This window comes from Patella vulgata, chromosome 4, assembly GCF_932274485.2.
Source record: "Patella vulgata chromosome 4, xgPatVulg1.2, whole genome shotgun sequence".
NCBI classification, from domain to species: Eukaryota; Metazoa; Mollusca; class Gastropoda; family Patellidae; genus Patella; species Patella vulgata.
Window position 1 is genome coordinate 42,863,264 of NC_065882.2, and position 18,299 is coordinate 42,881,562.

At 35.4% G+C, this 18,299-nt stretch overlaps 1 protein-coding gene across 1 annotated transcript in view; it reads right to left on the minus strand.

Moving 5' to 3' along the window:
• Nucleotides 1-17,809, minus strand: part of LOC126819207 (ras GTPase-activating protein 1) — a 68,616-nt gene extending 50,807 nt beyond the window's left edge. Inside the window, exons 1-4 of the mRNA XM_050547114.1 lie at nucleotides 17,670-17,809; nucleotides 9,565-9,717; nucleotides 8,397-8,532; nucleotides 5,547-5,617 (exon numbers count right to left, since the gene is read on the minus strand). Coding sequence (XP_050403071.1) covers nucleotides 5,547-5,617; nucleotides 8,397-8,532; nucleotides 9,565-9,717; nucleotides 17,670-17,809 — 500 coding nt within the window. The remainder of the gene's footprint in view (nucleotides 1-5,546; nucleotides 5,618-8,396; nucleotides 8,533-9,564; nucleotides 9,718-17,669) is intronic.
• Nucleotides 17,810-18,299: the final 490 nt, after the last annotated feature.

Consider the following 18,299-nt stretch of genomic DNA (forward strand, 5'->3'; position numbering starts at 1 on the left):
AACTGTATAGATTAAATTTGGAATCACAACTAATGGTTAAAAAAAAGATCAACACAAATCTGTTTTCACTAATTTTATGATTATATTCATGTGCAGATGACATATACTGTCCGTTTCCACCCGGGTAAACGGGATTGTCATTCCAGTTGAAGCTTCTTGTGTTATCGGAACGGCCTTGATAATATTCGTTCAGAAAAGGGGGTTGGTAGGCAGGATTCGGTTCTCCTCTGTAGCTGTAGTCTTGTTGGGCTCTATAATTATCTCGGAAGGACATCTTTGTGGCGAGATTTACATCTGTCCGAATGTTATGATTTTTAAAATTTATATAACTAGAGTACTCAATCAAGGTATCCAAAATGTCTGGCAAATGTAGTCACCCATAATTTGAAAATAAACACATACATGGCATTCTTTTGTAGGGACTAATTATGTTGTATAGTAAATTGACATAAACACCTAGGGATTAGTCTCAATTGATCAGGATAATGTGCATACAAGAGACTGGATGTATATTCAATCACCTAGCTTGGTGAAAGTTCTTTATTATGAAAGGTAAATTGTGTATTTTGTTGGTATAGTTTACATGTGTCTTGATTCCCACTATTGCGGTTTCATTGCTGAAGAGGCTGTCAAATAAACACATGTACATAATACATACTTACTTCAAGGCATTTATATTTGAATTAAACCCTGCTATTCACAAGACCGTTATTTTAATGTTATAAAAATAGGTTGACCCTTATTGCGATATCACCTCGGTGGAAGCGGACATTAAATAAAGCTATTTCACACACACTTTTGCTTGCCTGCGAAATCACTAATGTCGAAGCAACCGTTTACCTATCGAGTTCCACTACGATAATTTGCATTGTGTTTTGTTTAAAAGGATTGCTATAACTTATACGGATATCTTATCAACGAATAACCCGTTATTCCCTGCATTGGTGTAAATACGATGTCAGATACAGTTCAGTGTTGGTGTATGAGTTGCAATGGATACAGATCATTGTCCATGAAAAAATATTGAAACAAATTCAGCGTGATAGATGTAATGGTTTTGACAGTGACTGGCACGACAGATACAACAAAAAGCCTGATTACACAATTTCTGGCACGGCATTTACAAAGGTAAGATTTTGTCCACGTGAAAAATTGTTTTTATGGTTGTATTGAGCGAATTTTGGCCGTTATGACCACGTCCTATATTCCGTTGCAATGTAATTCGGGAATATTTATTTCTTTATTTAGATTTTCAAAAAAAAAATTAAAATATTAAAAGAAATGTCCATACAACTTTTGTATCCGAGTGAGCTTACATATCACTTTGGGAAATATACTATATAATTAATATATACATGTACAAGTAGATTGTTTCGTCGTATACATGACATTTTTTCTTGATTGAATATGAATAACAAAACCCCCAAAAAACCCTGATGATTATGTCCAATCAGATAATAATTACTGAACTAAAAATATAAAAAAATGCAAAAAAGAAAGAAATTATGCGACCTCCAGGCTATTGAGTCAGTGTCTTAACCACTCTGCCACCGTGGCTCCCAGACCTACAGGGACGGCAATAGTTTCAATGTATTTATCCAATGCAATGTCGATTGTTTATTGTTAGATATTTTTATATTTGTATCTGTAATAATTTTGTATATTTGGTACATCAAAAATACAGTCGATGAGTTTATTTATAATAGGAATCGTCAATACACGAAAGAAAATATGAACATGAAACACGTTATTATATAATTATGATTATAAACAATGTACTTATAATTTCGCGGCTTGTTTTCTACATTTAATATTATACCATCGTCATCGACTGTTTATTTAAATCCCATTGCAATTATTCAATCAACACCAATATCTAGCATATTCTGTAACACCGCAGATCACTTTAAAACATGTAAATTCAAAGTAATATAGACTGAATCAAATATTGCATGGGATTTCAACTCACTAAGTCCGTTTTCTAAAACATATTTCAATTCAGTCGTGTGACAAATACACACTACAGCTGTGGCGGCTTCTTAGAAGAGCTGCAAACTGAAATACCCAATCGACTGAGGTGCTAATTAATTTATAACTAATTGGTGAGATTAAGAGAACATAAAAGTTATAATAAACAAGACATAGGTAACCATGTAAGAAAGTTAAAGGACTGTTCTCGTTTTTATTTGTTCTAACTTATAAGTCTGTGATCGGAAATTATATGCTAATGGAAATGTGAATATGCCACAAATAATAGAGCGTTGTATATATATGTATTTCTATCAATATCTGCATGAATGTATTAGCTTTAGTTTCAATAAAAAAAAATTAATCGTACGCGATATCTACATGACTTTCGAATTTCGCACATGAGAGATATCCCAAGATCGAACTTGTGCATGGTTTTACTATTTCACCGTTGAGAGCAGTGTGTCAGTGTACTAAATAAAAAAAAATCTAAAATATTAATAGACTTTTCCATGCTTATAATTTCGGTTTACTTGTATGTATGAAATTCATTTTTTTTTTGTACGGTCATATTGTATTTAACCATTTTATATCGTACCTTATAATACATTATTACTATTTTCATCGTTTTATATATTTTGTTAAATAGTTTTTATTCCTCAAATGTAAATATATATTCAGACGATTCGTCAGTGCTCAGAATTTCAGCTTGTATGTAGGTATATGAAATTCATTATTTCTGTTGTCTGCTATCGTGTTATCTGTTTCAATAAAATTAGTGAACCATTAGTTGTGATTCCAAATTTAATTCATACAGTTATCAAAGTGCCGCACGTCCCAAAACATGTGCCAGTCCGCATGTAACGGAAATAAATATAAATTGTAAATTAAATAACACTACACATTGCGCCGTATTCTGCAAACTACGGCGGTAATCGAAATTGTCGACAAATACTTCTATTGTTAACTGCCATCCATTATTGTTTAAAAACATTTCCCGATTCGAGAATATTAGTAAATAATTAATTAATAATTTATTCAGAATAGAGCGACGATTTAACGATTTCACACTCTACTGGCGTCGGGTCCAGTTACTGACGCACATCGAAGATAACTGGCGGTTTCACTCTGATAGTGACCCGGAGCTCCAATAGTGACGGTTTCTTAATTAGTCACGCTTTTTTCAATTTCTCCCGCACACGCCTGACTAGTGATATGTTTGGCTTAACTCCCGTTTGTTTAATTACTCACGTTATTTTTACATACTGACACAAGTAAGCAGGCATCGATATTTCCGCGCAGGCACAATTGCTTTAAAAAAAAAATTTGCAGGCACATTTTTAAAGATGTAGCCACCCCGGCGGCGCCTGTGCCCGGCACTATTTTTTGCCGCCCAGCACAAAAAAAAATCGAAGAAAGCCGCCCAGTCGTATTTAAACCCCTTCGTCCTTCTCTGTACACAAACTCGGCGCTCAAAATTTACCACGGCAATTTTTGTGTGCCGTAGTAGACCCTATCATGCCAAATTAGTTTAAAGAAAGATGTATTGGTATTTTGTGTATTTATACTTAGAAGATGTGTAGGCCTAGGTATACTCATTTTACAATTATTCTACGGTCTTTATATTTGTTTATTTGCCGTAAATAGGTCACCCAGACCAATTTACGGCACTCCAATGTAACAGGTTTGAATGTCGTAATTGTCCAACACGTGCCTGCAAATTTTCATGATGTTTCTTATTTTATTTCTTACCTGTGTTGACCGTGGATTTGCTACGGCACGAGAGTAGGACTAGGAGGACGATGAGACACGTACAACAACTTTACAAACAAGTCAAATAATACAACGTGTTTTAATTATCAATATCTACCTGTTGTCATAATTCGTTACAGTACTCAAATAAAACACAAACACCGTTTTAAGAATCGTTTTAATTTTTAATCTCAAGGTAATAAAGTAATATTTGAAAAAAAAAATCCAACAAAACAACAAATACCGAAAGGTTCTCAACTATCCAGAGAAACAGAGTGGGGTGGGACAATTTTATGCTTGGTCGGGTGGTGTCAAAAAGTTTTTAGATCCCTGTATCATTGATGAAAATTAAGTGAATTTGGTAAAATTTGAATATATAAATGGAAATTTGATTTGCACTGAACCAAATACAAAAGGCAGCAGATGCTCTGAAAATACACCAAGAAGGGTTTAATTTTCATAAAAGACCACGCCCCCCTCCCAAAAAATTTTTGCACTCGCTCCGCTCGCCAGATATATTTATACACCACTCACCAAATCATGGCTACATCCCTGTGTTTCAGTATGACCCTGCAGCCACATTTTTAAGTGTGTGTGCAGGCACACTCAACTTTTATAGAGCCCTGCAAGTAAGGAATACTAACCAATTAGCTTAAATACTCACCTTATGATTATTACTGACCATTTATAGGAATACTGACGTACGTACGGTACAAGTACTGACAGGTTTAAGCGACTACTGACAACACATATATTTCTCACGAATTTCCATGAAGAGTAACCACAATGAACCTTTTCTACTTCATATATAGATATTCTAACAACACATAGGCCAGTTAGTCAATACTTAGAAATAGGTTCTACTCACTATGCATCCAGCAGTGAAACTTACATTTCAAGTTTCATCAAAATCAGAAGAAAATTGTGATATACCATACTTTTATGCTATTTGAGAACGAGAGGCGGCCAGTTTGTCTGTCAGTTTTGGGCTGATTTTCACGAAATTCGATCTAACCCCTCCTTACAGTGTAACGGTGATATAATCAAACGTTTTTTTTAATCGGATAATAATTGTGACCTCCAGAGGGACCACAATCTAAAAAAGGCGATTTTTTGGACAATCAGGGGCCATAATTCAGCAAATTACGTTCCGATAGGCGCAAATCTCGAAAGGAACCAAGATATTTGGGTTATAAACATGCATGTCAAGTTTCATCAAAATCGGTTCGAAATTGTGACCTCTATAGGGTCCACAAGCTAAAAATGTAATTTTTCGTACAATCAGGGGCCAGGTGCTTAATTCTTGCATTTAGAAACATATAATTAAATGTATGTAATCAATTTACTGAACATCAAGAAAATTTAGGTCACCTGTCGCAAACAACACATAGTTTTACTTGCTACCTGTCAGACGAAAAAATCGCCTGTCGCCAGACGACAAGTAAACAGGCGAACATTTCGAGCCATGTATAATGCATAGAAAGATTGATAGTTTCTGATTCTTTCAAGCAATGGGATAAAAGCAACCATTTTGGTTGGCTATTTCTCATTAACACATGTCAATTGTTGGTGTATTTTTAATGTACAATTTAAATGTCAAAATATTCATACACTTTTGTTGAATCATTTATGTTAAATCTACAAAAAAGCTGATATCATATGTCATTTTCTTTTTAGCAATAAAATATTCCTCAACTGGCAAGCAAAAAAAGTAAATATAGTTACATGTACTTCCCTTGTGTCCCTATCTGATAATTGGAAAATGATTCATTAACGATAAATATCACATTGAAAAGAATTAATTACCGACATGAATAATTACCAACCTTATCTCATCTGTATCTGGTAGTTGCCTATAGGATAGTAAAGCAACAACTTTTCTTCTGTCATCTACAGGCTACATAATAGAATAATATACATCAATGAAATGTTATCCACTTAATATCATGCATCATTTGAAACATGTATTTTAAGTGGTAGACTTCAATTCAGGGGAAGATTCTGAAGGATCAATCTGCTTGCAAATAATATTTTTGCGGGGTAAGGTTAATGACATGCTGCCTAATTCATAGCATCCTTTTAAAACACAGAAGATGGCAAAGACAACTACGATAGCAATACCCCTATCATATGGACTACCGATAAGATAGTTTACCACTTGCCATACATCAGGTGTCAGGCCTCGAAATGTTTAAAAAAAGCTCAGGTAGCTTTTCTTCATACTTGTCGCTTCAGCAAATAACCTGTCACTCTCAATTATCAAAGACCAATCACATGACACATATCCTTACATGTAGGTACACACACACACTCTTAAATTGTTTAGGTCTTGACGTACATTGCTCCATATAAATATCGGAATACGAAACCTTTTTATTTCTTCAACATCGGAATGCCTAAAAGTTCTTGAAAGTCGGCAAATCTGCTTTGGCCTTGGCTCCAGTGGCGGCGCCAGCCGTCGGTGATTGGAGGGGCAAAGCTGGGCCAAGTCCAACGAATTCCCCTTGTGAGCGCCAAAGTAGCGAGTCCATTGGGGACCTCGCCAAGAAAATTTTGAAAAATAGACTGTCGGAAATGCTCTACAACATGCAAGTTTATGACTGAGTGGGGATGTGGGATTTATTCACCGTAGAAGGTATTCATTACCGAAACGAATCACAAATACTTTTTTTTATTTTCTAAAATTATTTGGGGGGCAAACAGAGGGCAGACCAGTTTGGCTCAGCGACTCGAAGATTCGTACAATTCTATCATCCGTATCCACGCGAATTCCGCCAAGTATCATGGTACCAAACTTGCGTACTAAATCGAATACTTCGTTGTTGAGGTGTATAATTCAGATTTTAAAATATCCGTAATACATTGATTATCAAAACATGAATCACACCTATGCATGGTACCATATTTACATGTACCGCGTGCGGAGGACAAGTAACGCCCCCTGGAAATCCTTTCTCACATATCCTGTCTATATTTACGCTACAAATTATATTTATATATGAAATATTTTTCCGATCTAATTATTTGATTTTGTAAATTTTCTTATAAATTATTCATAGCCTTTATTTATGGAAATTGTTTTAAACTTTTTAAATACACGTCACCAGGCAACGAGCCGTGTGCAGTTCCATTCCAGCTACCACTATATTTACTGTGGTGTCGTTACGATAGAACTATATATATAACCTGGGGGTGTGTTTTAATTTATTTAGATATAATACTTCATAATGCTATAAACTAGTGTCAAGCAGATGAAAACAAGCGTAAATGGTGTGAAATTCATTGTTATAAAATTGTCTACTTTCAAACTGTGTGAGAGTAACTGTTGCCTATGACAGAGCGAAATGTAAACAGTGCAAATGGCAACTTTTCACAGTATTCCCGTGCTTAATTCTTGCATTTAGAAACAAATAATTAAATGTACATGACGTGAGTATTGTGGTCTTAAAGTAGCTAAGTCTCTAACTCAATATCATCCAAAATCTTCAACATTGAAAACACGATTTATTTGTCAAATTAAATTAACATTCATGTTGTGATCTTACCGGAAAAAGATGGGCTTTTGATATCCAATATTTAAGACAAAATAAACATTTTACCATTGGTACACGAATCATGTACCATAATGCGCTTCAGCCCCAGTTGTATCAGTGACTCGAGGGACGAGGCTAGACACATTGCACCAAATCAAACGGCGTATGTAGACTGGAATAACCAGACGCTAGAAATTTGCACTCGCTTGAGACTGCTGGCTTATTTGGCCGAACATAACTGATTTGAAATTGGAGTAAATACGGAAACCACTGAATGTAAATCAGTTCATATACATTCATACTACAGTATTATATGTGTTGCGACCTACTTTTGTCAATTTCTAGGTCCCAAATGTTAGCGATTTAGCTCCTTTAAGTCAATTTACTGAACATCAAGTAAAATTTACTTGCTACCTGTCAGACGAAAAAATCGCCTGTCGGTGACAAGTAGACAGGCGAACATTTCGAGCCATGGGGTGTCCTCAGCAGCAATACGTCGGAGCAGTTTCATTCTGATTATTTGTAGACAGGCTTGTTTGCTCACTAATGTCATCACCTCCAGAAATAATTATAAAAAATCAATGAAAATCAATAGGATTGAATAATGCACTGAATGCAAAAGGACTGTACCATAGGGTATTTACTTGTGACAGCAATATACAACCATATTACACTATGGACGTATATAAATATATGATCAAATAAAAGAAACCAAAGAGACAACATGTGAAAGGGTAATGGAAATACAGGACTTGGAACTGTTTTTTAAAGATAAATTATGGGGATTAGATAAAAAAAAAAGCTGGCAGTTCTCACTACAATAGTTACAAATTGATCCACTCTTGAACTGAGATTTTTGCGATTGAATTTTCGGTCTAGCCTCGGTACGATGAAAAACATAGTCTCGATTATCCATTTCATGATAAAATCAAGAACGGAAGTCAAACAGCAAATCGGAACCTAATCCAATAAACATCCCAGGCTAGCGCTGATATCGAGAGTTGATCATGGTCTAAATAAGTTAATTAATGTCTAATTAATAATTTAGATAACATTCCAGGCCTAAAGAGAGACCTGCAATAGGCAGATTTAGCTCTTGCATAATGTATGTTTAAGTAAAAAGACACAGAGTATAATTAATACCTGAGGAGGTGGTACAGGGTACTTGAGTTGTTCCCCTTTTAATAAACAAGACCAGGCTGTATAATAACCAATTAAATCTGACAGAGAATCAAACTGTCTACCACCAATATAATAATTACCACATAATGATATTATTCTGTAAAATAACAATTTAAAACATAAGACTTTATAAAACAGAGACAATAGACCCTAAAGCAAAGATGTACCAGTGGTTGCCAGACAAGATATGCCCACATTTTGTAAGAGATGAATAGAGAACAAGCTTAACTAGCCAACAGTGAGGCTGATGTTCCACGCCGAAATGCCAAAATAAATAGATGACAGATATTAATTAATACCACATTTATTTTTTTCAAAAGTATCAAGCAATCAAACTGATTATTAACTATACCCTAAGTTTCATCACTCTCTATCAGATAGAATCAAAGTTATCTTGTCCCAAAGCATCGACCATTGAAACTGCCTAGCTCTACTTAGCTTTAGCTCGAAATGTTAATCATTGAACTCAGTCAAGACGAACATCTACATCAAGTTTAAACATTCTACCTCAATTAGAAGCAGAGTTGTTATGTTCCAAAGTCTTGACCAATCAAAATGCTTATTGCTCCTTAGCCTAAGCAGACAATTCTCATCATCGAACTTAGTCAAGGTATTGATGTAATGAAACTATACACCAAGTTTCATCACTCTCACTTAATTAGAACTAAAGTTATCGTGTCCCAAAGCATCAACCAATCAAATTGCTTATCTCTGCTTACCCTAAGTAGAAAATGCTCATCTTTGAACTCCATCAAGGCACTGACCTAATAAACACCTACACCAAGTTTGAACATTCTAGGTCAATTAGAAGGAGAGTTATTGTGTTCCGAAATGTGTGACGGACGAACAGACAGACGCATTTTAATAGTCCCCTGCTTTCTTCGAAAGGCGGGGGACAATAAAAATGTTGGTCTTATGCATGTCCCAAAAATATGGTATGTTGAATGTAACTATGGGTGCCACATTATCAGTATCAACCCATCCCACCTAGTGATCTTGAAAACTGATGAATATCATTCAAGATTATAAAAGTATGTGTTAATCCAACACGCAGGTTTTTAATCTGATTTAAATCAATCAGGTTTAGCTCCTTTAAGGAATATTGTAGCTTTTTAGATGAGGTACTAACCTGAAATGAGATATAACGTGATTTGTTCCATGATAAGACAAAACAAACGATCCTGGTTTGCTCTCACTCTCCCTTATGAGGTAATTCCCCATTTCATTATTATTTAAAAGTCTTTCTTCTGCTGTTTGTCTATCTAATCTCCCATGGTACCATCTGAAATACCGTCAAATAAGATATCATCTCCAACTAAATGAGATACATGCATGTAATTAAATTCTGTATTTAAAAATATTTCAATTATGTGATGAATGCAATTATCTAAAGAAACTGGCCAGGAATAATAATTTTAATTTTAAGAACGATAGGTTGCCAGGAAACGAAACATACGCCCACAGCAGCTAAATCGTCCGAGTGATCAACAAGGGTTGTCGCATATTTATTCTTTTGTAGGTGATTGGGGGAATTTACAAGACAGTTCCATACAGATCAGATTATATTTTTTGTCGTTTGAGGGTTCACAAGGTTCTACAAACTGAAATTAGGGCCTTAACTCTGGATGTAATTTTCAGAACATTTTGAAATTTGACAGGCTTTTTTGTTTTACTAATTTCAGTAATGCATATAAATTTCATACAGATCGGATGATAACTTTTGTCATTCAAATGTTCACAAAGTAAAATAAGGCACATAACTCTAGAAATAATTGATGGAAAGCCTGAAATTCAATAGACCTCCGCTTCACAAATTTAAATGATGCATTTCAATTTCATACATATCAGATGATAACTTCCATCAATCAAGCATTAACAAGGTTAACAAAGTGAAACAAGGGCCATAACTCTAAAACTTAGAATTAATTATTATAAATTGATGAAATTCAATAGGCTTTGTGGTTTCACCAATCTAAATGATGCATATAAATTTCATACAGATCGGAAGATAACTTCTTCAAATTAAATAGCCTTTTTCATCTCGCTAATGTAAACAACATATATCAATTTTAAAACAGACGAAGGCAACTGTCATATATACGTCCACATTTATATGTGGGTGTATAAAAACAGGATAGAAAAAATTAACATCTCTTAGCAACCAACAACAGCAAACTTTGGCATCTAATATCTATTGCCTTCTTATTGGGGAAATAAAAAAAAAGTTAACCCTTAACCGGTCATTGTCGACTATAATCACCACAACGTTATACAGCTAAGGGGTCACGGTCGACCACAGCAAGAACCTTTTTTATAAGCCGCATTTGAGTATTTAGTTTCGTATTTAATTGATATGGCCACGCACGTGTGTCAGACAGGAACTTGTCTTGTCAAGTGCATCGAGAAAAACATGTCTTTGTTCAACATTTTTGGACGAAAAACGTAATTTAACGATGTTGGGAAGGTTAAAGACGCTCAAAGTGGTTGATACTTATGAGTTATTCCGACTCGGATTATATCGATGACACCGATTCTGAAGACAATATTTCTGATGAAAAGGATTTAGAATGATTTGCAAATTATAGATCAACTTATCCCCTTCAACTTTTTTTTGGTGTCAAGAGTCTATCACTTACAATTATCCTGCAGTAGTCCATTGAAATAGGCATACGAAATATTTCACGTCAGCATTTACTTAGCCTGACCACCTGACGTCAAAATGACGTCGATCGGTTAAGGGTTAAGGCAAATATGTTTGATATCAAAAACTGTTAAAATTAATGGCATATTTGCATATTTCAATAAGTGCAGAAAATAAGGGTTTTATTTTATATTGATAATGTGTTTTACCAAATCTAATAGCTCCACAGAGCAGTAATTATTACTGTTGATCTACAAATTCATTACAGTATATTATATTATACTAAATACTCTCACTTTAAGTAAATTCATTCCATAATTACCTTGATAATATTGTAAAGCACCAGTATGATAAATTGTACTTATAACCAGTAAAGAAATGTGTGTTTATTAAGGACATAATATATATAAGCATGTTGGCCTAACAACTATACATTTTAACTTCGAAAAATTAATGTGATGTCCTCAACCAATTTAAAGTCTCTGATTGTCATTCATGGTATTTTTAATCCCGTGATTGAAAACTATAATAATATTGTGAAAGTTCAATCTCTAAGAGATCTGTTCAAAAATATATATATGGCCCAATAAAATCTATTGATGGGCCTCTTTTTAACATAACTGAATCAATGAAGGGAGATTATCTACCGTCGAAACACATATTCTTTTATGTGGAATTTAATTTAGTCAGTTTGTACAGCCAAAATTGTAAATGGTGCAAACATTCTGCCAATGTAGATGTGTTTGGCCTCTGTGCGTCTATTAAATATAAATTCGGTCATTTTTGACAAACAGGAATTGTTTTTCTCAACAGATCTTCTTTGGGTTTTCATTTGGGCTCTGACTGATGGTTTTTAGAAATTCGGAAGTTCGCTTGATTAATATTAGCATCAAAGATTTGAGAAAGTTTTCTTCATCATTTTTTCGACATTCAAGATGGCATATCTCCGTCACTATTTCAGGTATCAAGTTGAAACTTGGTAGGAATAAGGAACACACAGTTGAAACTTGGTAGGAATAAGGAACATACACACCGATGCCTTCACAATGGCATATTAAAAAATTTTGTGACGGCTTCTGGAAACTTCCAGAAATTACCAAGGCCTTCTGATTTTTCCCAAACATGAATAGTTCTCTCCATTTTAAAAATAGACAAAAAATGGCATATGGTGGTGTTAGCCCCAGATTATAATCTTTCATTTTGAAAGACCTTGTTCGATAATATTTTCAACTGGTTGGCCGCCATATTGGATTTTACAAAAAACATTCAAATCGATATTCAGCCTTTTTAATTCCGATTTTCGAAAACTTTTTTTGTATTAAACCTACGCCAAATGGCAACACTCCTTAGGGAGCCGATTTTTTAATTTCGATTTTGTTTACTTCCGGTTTCACTTTGAAGTTTGTTCGATTTTTCACCATCTAGATGGTGACCTAACCTTTCAATGACCCTTGACCTTTGTATGTATAATACCTACTAACAATTAATATAACCAGCGGCTGCCATGCAGAGTACGCCCACATTTTTCAGGGATGGATAGAGAACAAGCTAAACAAAAAGCGATTTTTTGTACAATCAGGGGCCATAATTCAGGAAGCCATGATCCGATCTGCGCAAATATCGACAGCAACCACAATCTTTGGGTTATAAAAACTATTTGCGGAGATGGGCGGCAATTTTGTCTGGCAGTTTGGGTCCGATTTTCATGAAATTCGAACTCAACCAACAATACAGTGTAACAGTGACATATTCAAAGGTTTTTTTTCGGTAATAATTGTGACCTCTTGAGGGACCACAAGCTAAATATGTGATTTTTCAAACAATCAGGGGCCATAATTCAGGAAGTTACGACCCAATATGTGCAAATATCGAAAGGAACCAACATCTTTGGCTTATAAACCTGCATTTCAAGTTTCATCAAAATCTGGTGAATATTGTGACCTCTAGAGAGTCCACAACCTTGATATACCATATTTTTACACTATTAGCATACGGGGGGCGGCCATTTTGTTCAGCATTTTTGGTCCGATTTTCACAAAATTCGAATTCAACCATCATTAGGGTGTAACGGTGATATATTAAAACATTTTTTTAAATTGGGTAAAAATTGTGACCTCTAGACGAACCACAAGCTAAAAACACGATTTTTCTTACAGTCAAGGGCCATAATTCAGGAAGTTACCATCCGATATGCACAGATATCAAAAGGAACCAAGATCTTTGGGTTATAAACATGTATTTCAAGTTTCATCAAAATCGGATAAAAATTGTGAGCTGTAGAGGGACCACACACAACCTTGATATACCATATTTTTACACTGTTTTCGTTCGAGGGGCGGCGATTTTGTCCGGCAGTTTTGGTCTGATATTCACGAAATTCGAACTCAACCGTCATTAAGGTGTAACGGTGATATATTCAAACGTTTTTTTTAAATCAGAATAAAATTGTGACCTCCATAGGGTCCACAAGCAAAAAAACATGATTTTTTTGTACAATCAGGGGCCATAATTCAGGAAGTTACAGTCCGATATGTGCAAATATCGAAAGGAACCAAGATCTTTGGGTTATAAACATAAAAAAAATCAGATAAAAATTGTGACCTCTATAGGGTCCACAAGCCAAAAACACAATTTTTTGTACAATCAGGGGCCATAATCCATGAAGTTACGGTCCGATACATGCCAATATCGAAAGGAACCGAGATCTTAGGGAGATAAAGCAATATTTCAAGTTTTGTTGAAATCGGATAAAAATTGTAACCTGTAGACTGTTCACAAACAATTGTGGACGGACGGACGGACACGGGCGACGACAATATATGTTCACATGAAAATGTGGGCTTATAAAAAAGTCTGGCCATGAAGTATAACTTTCGGTTTTATTAAGAGTTCAAAATGACAGGTTTTTCCACTGTAATAGGTATTGGATGTTACTATACACAATAATTCATGGTGTAACTTGAATGTTGATGTGACAAAGGCGTTACGTAACGTGACATACCGAAACACTCAGTACTCCTTAGGGGTTCTGCTTTGATTTTGTTTTCATTATGTATATATATTTGAGTACATGTACATGAAAGATTTAATAAGACTTCTTTCTTATAAGCTAGTCAAACAATTGAGAGAAATTCACAACGAAGAACACAATTTAACTCTGACAAAGAAAGTGATTACTTTGTTTGTTTGTGGACTCTCTACAGGTCACAATTCTTGTCCGATTTTGACGAAATATAAGTTTATCCCCAAAAGATCTCAGCTGCTTTCGATATTGGCATGTATCGGATCGAAACTTCATGGATTATGGCCCCTGTTTGTACGAAAAATCACGTATTTAGCTTGTGGACCCTATAGAAGTCACAATTTTTATCCGATTTTGTTGAAAGTTGAAATGTAGGTTTATAACCAAAAGATCTCAGTTCCTTTCGATATTCGCGTATATCGGACCGTAACTTCCTGAATTATGGCCCCTGATTGTACTAAAAATCGTGTTTTTAGCTTGTGGACCCTATAGAGGTCATAATTTTTATCCGATTTAAAAAAACGTATTATTATAACACCGTTACACCCTAAGGACTACTGAGTTCGAATTTCGTTAAAATCTGCCCAAAATTGACAGACAAAATGGCCGCCGTTCGTTCACAAATAGCGTAAAAATATGGTATATCAAGGTTGAGGACCCTATAGAGGTCACAATTTTTATCCGATTTTGTTGAAACTTGAAATGTAAGTTTATACCCCAAAGATCTTGCTTCCTTTCGATATTCGCGCATATCGGATTGTAACTTCCTGAATTATGGCCCCTGATTGTACGAAAAATAACGTTTTTAGCTTGTGGACCCTATAGAGGTCATAATTTTTATCTGATTTAAAAAATCGTATTATTATATCACCATTGCAGCCCAAGGACGACTGAGTTGGAATTTCATGAAAATCGGCCCTAAACTGACAGACAAAATGGCCGCCCTTCGTTCTCAAATAGCGTAAAAATATGGTATATCAAGGTTGTGGACCCTATAGAGGTCACAATTTTTATCCGATTTTGTTGAAACTTGAAATGTAAGTTTATAACACAAAGATCTCGGTTCCTTTCGATATTTGCGCATATTGGACCGTAACTTCTTGAATTATGGCCCCTGATTTTACGAAAAATCGCGTTTTTATAGAGGTCATAATTTTTATCCGATTTTGTTGAAACTTGAAATGTAAGTTTATAACCCAAAGATCTTGGTTCCTTTTGATATTCGCGCATATCGGACCATTACTTCCTGAATTATGGCCCCTGATCACAATTCCCGAACTTATAGCTATGTTATCTACAGACACGTGAGCAGTAGCGTCCAATCAGAGGCTGTGACATCACAACCTCCACGGAAACCCTGACATTGAATGAACCTTGAACTTTGCAACTCGACTATATCACAGGTAGACGTTTTAACTTGAAAGCGCGAGACCTGGTATTCGCAACGATAGAAGAATCTGATAGGCTCACAAGTTGCGCTTGTACCCAATCGAAATTAGTGCTGAAATATGTAGGGTATTACGTGAAGGCCTAGATAAGATGTACGTAGTTAAAGCGAGATCAAGCCTTCTATTGAAGATGTGGCGACACAGGCAATGGAAAACTGTTCTGTTGACAGATAAGAGTCGTAATTGCTTATCAACTGCGGATGGCCGGACCAGAATATGGCGTCAACGTGGCCAGCGTTATTCTGACCACGTCGTACCAAGACCAAACACAGCAGATGGATTCCGGCAGGCTTTTCTAAGAGTGTGGTTCCAGGTGCTAATGGCGTTCATCAATCGTCTGGTCCACTCCATGTACAGACGCAGCGCTCCTGTTATTGACACTCGTGGTGTACACACCAGATACTGATGTATAGACCGTGTACAGACTCTAAACCTTCTTGTAATTTCTTGGAATTGTGATGAATTAATCACTAATGTGTCAACATACTGTTCACAAAAAATTGCTTTGATCCATTTAGTAAGTCCTTTTCTAGAATGATTTCATTAAAGTGCCTCTCTGATTTTGAAATCGTACTTATGTTGGGTTTTTTTTGCTGTTTAGTATATTATAAGGTCCATGCTATCACCATGTCCATGACAAGAGAAAATAGCACTAGAAGTTGAAATGGAAGAGATTTCAAAATTTGTGACAACATGGCTGTTCTACTTACTTTACCAACTCATCCAGAATAAACACCGCTCTGGTTTTCTCAATAATAGTTATATAATTTAATATTAAAACTTTGGCCGTGGCTTAGTTGGAAAAACTAAACTAACTACTAGCACTAATACTGACACAACTGTGTGTGATTTAGTGCTCATACGGCTAGTCAGATAACCGTAAATGTTAAGAATTGGGCGGTTAAACGGTTCAAATTGAACGGAACGGTTATTCAGAGATGTCCATCATTACATAGAGTTGTGCCCCATTATATTCCTCTTTATAACAAAAAGTGTCGGTTGTCCTCTTGTATTTGATGTTTGAAAATCTTAGAATGTAACTGTCGCCCTCTGATCTCTACTGCTAAAAAATAATACTATTAATAGCACTCATAGTCGTACGGCAAAGTCAACAGACCTTGTTCTGACTTTTGCTAATATTGTTTAATCCAATCCAAATACTTCTCCCCGCCATTTCTAACTATATTATACCTTGTTTTACATTTATTTAAAAATGTAACCACCATTCAGAATGTAATCATAAAGGTTAGAAAATGACATTATAATAATAGATTTGTTACGACATTCCAGTTCTACACGTTTCATATCTCGTAATTTCTCGCGAGAATTAGGTAAATTAACCAATCATAAAATTTCTACTAGCAAACCTGAAATTATTTCTTTATTGTCCAATCAATACATGCCTTCCAATTCACTTTATTCTGTTCTTAGTAACATTGTGTAATTGTAATACATCCTAAACTTAGGTGTGCAGTATGATCATAATATCATCGCCACATGTCACGTACGACGGGAAACAGAGTATTGTCTTGTATATTATCATAGATATTGAATTAAAAAAATGATTCAAATGAACCAAGTTAACCAGGTTATCAAATAACTATGGCCCTAGTTTAATTTTTCATTTAAGAATTGTACATTTCTATGAAAAGTTTCTCGAAATTTTTGTGCGAGTACTGGTAATGCCTTTTTAGGCGAGTATTGCGTGCATGCGAGTAATGACTCGTACCTCTTGACAAGGCCTGTTTTATGTTGAATATTGATACCAAACGGGTATTAAACCCTTACTAGCTACGTTTATTCGAATAACAAAAAGTCCTAACCGCAAGAACACTAGTCTGTAGTCAGTGTAAGTGTGATTCATCCATATGAATGAAGGCAGAAGCCATGATTTAATATGATATATATGTACACACAAATCCAAGGTAGTATTTAATGAGTAAATGATTAAAATTATAACTGACAGAACTGTAGTGTGTGTGTGTGTGTTAGTTACTGTTAGCTTTCATTCAATGTCCCTTTAAATTGTCTGTCAGTCAGGCGAGTCTGGCGAGCCAGCGAGTACGACTGAATTGTCCCAATTTGAGTTATCTTAAAAGTTTTCCGAAGCTTCAATCACTTACAGTTTTTGTGCTGGTGCATTTAATTCTAGCTGTGCTTCTAGACATTCTTTTTCGGTTGTTGGTGTCTCAACTTCTTCGTAGCCATCAACACACGAACTTTCTTCTAAACTTGTCTGTCTTGCTGTGTTTTTGTCGGCCATTTTTACATTGCAGCACAGTAGAGTAAATCAATTTCTGATTGGCTTAAAATTTGTAGCCTCACACCATGAATGAACTCTTCAGCCATTAAATTTTTAGTTCTTGAACTTGATAGATTGAGTTTTCCCTATTGCTCCGTACGTCACACTAGAGTTTTCAGTCGACGGTTGATTAACATTTTGGACTAGTTTGTGTAATTTAAATAAAACACGCAGTAATTCGAAATCATCGTTTTTGATTTTCTTTTTTTATTTTCCCTCCAGTTCAAATGTTTCCAAGGTTGTGGTGGTGGGGGGGGGGGGATATTAATTATTTCACTCTGAGGTAAGCATCCCAAGGGGTCATACAGGAGTAATCACTTATTCCGCTTGGGATAAGCAGGGTTTCCAGGATAGATACTAGATTATCGTCTTTTGTTAACGTGCGAGTCCTACAGGAGTAATTAAAGGCGCGCGGGCGTTTCAAAATATAGGGGGATTGTTGAGTTGGGTT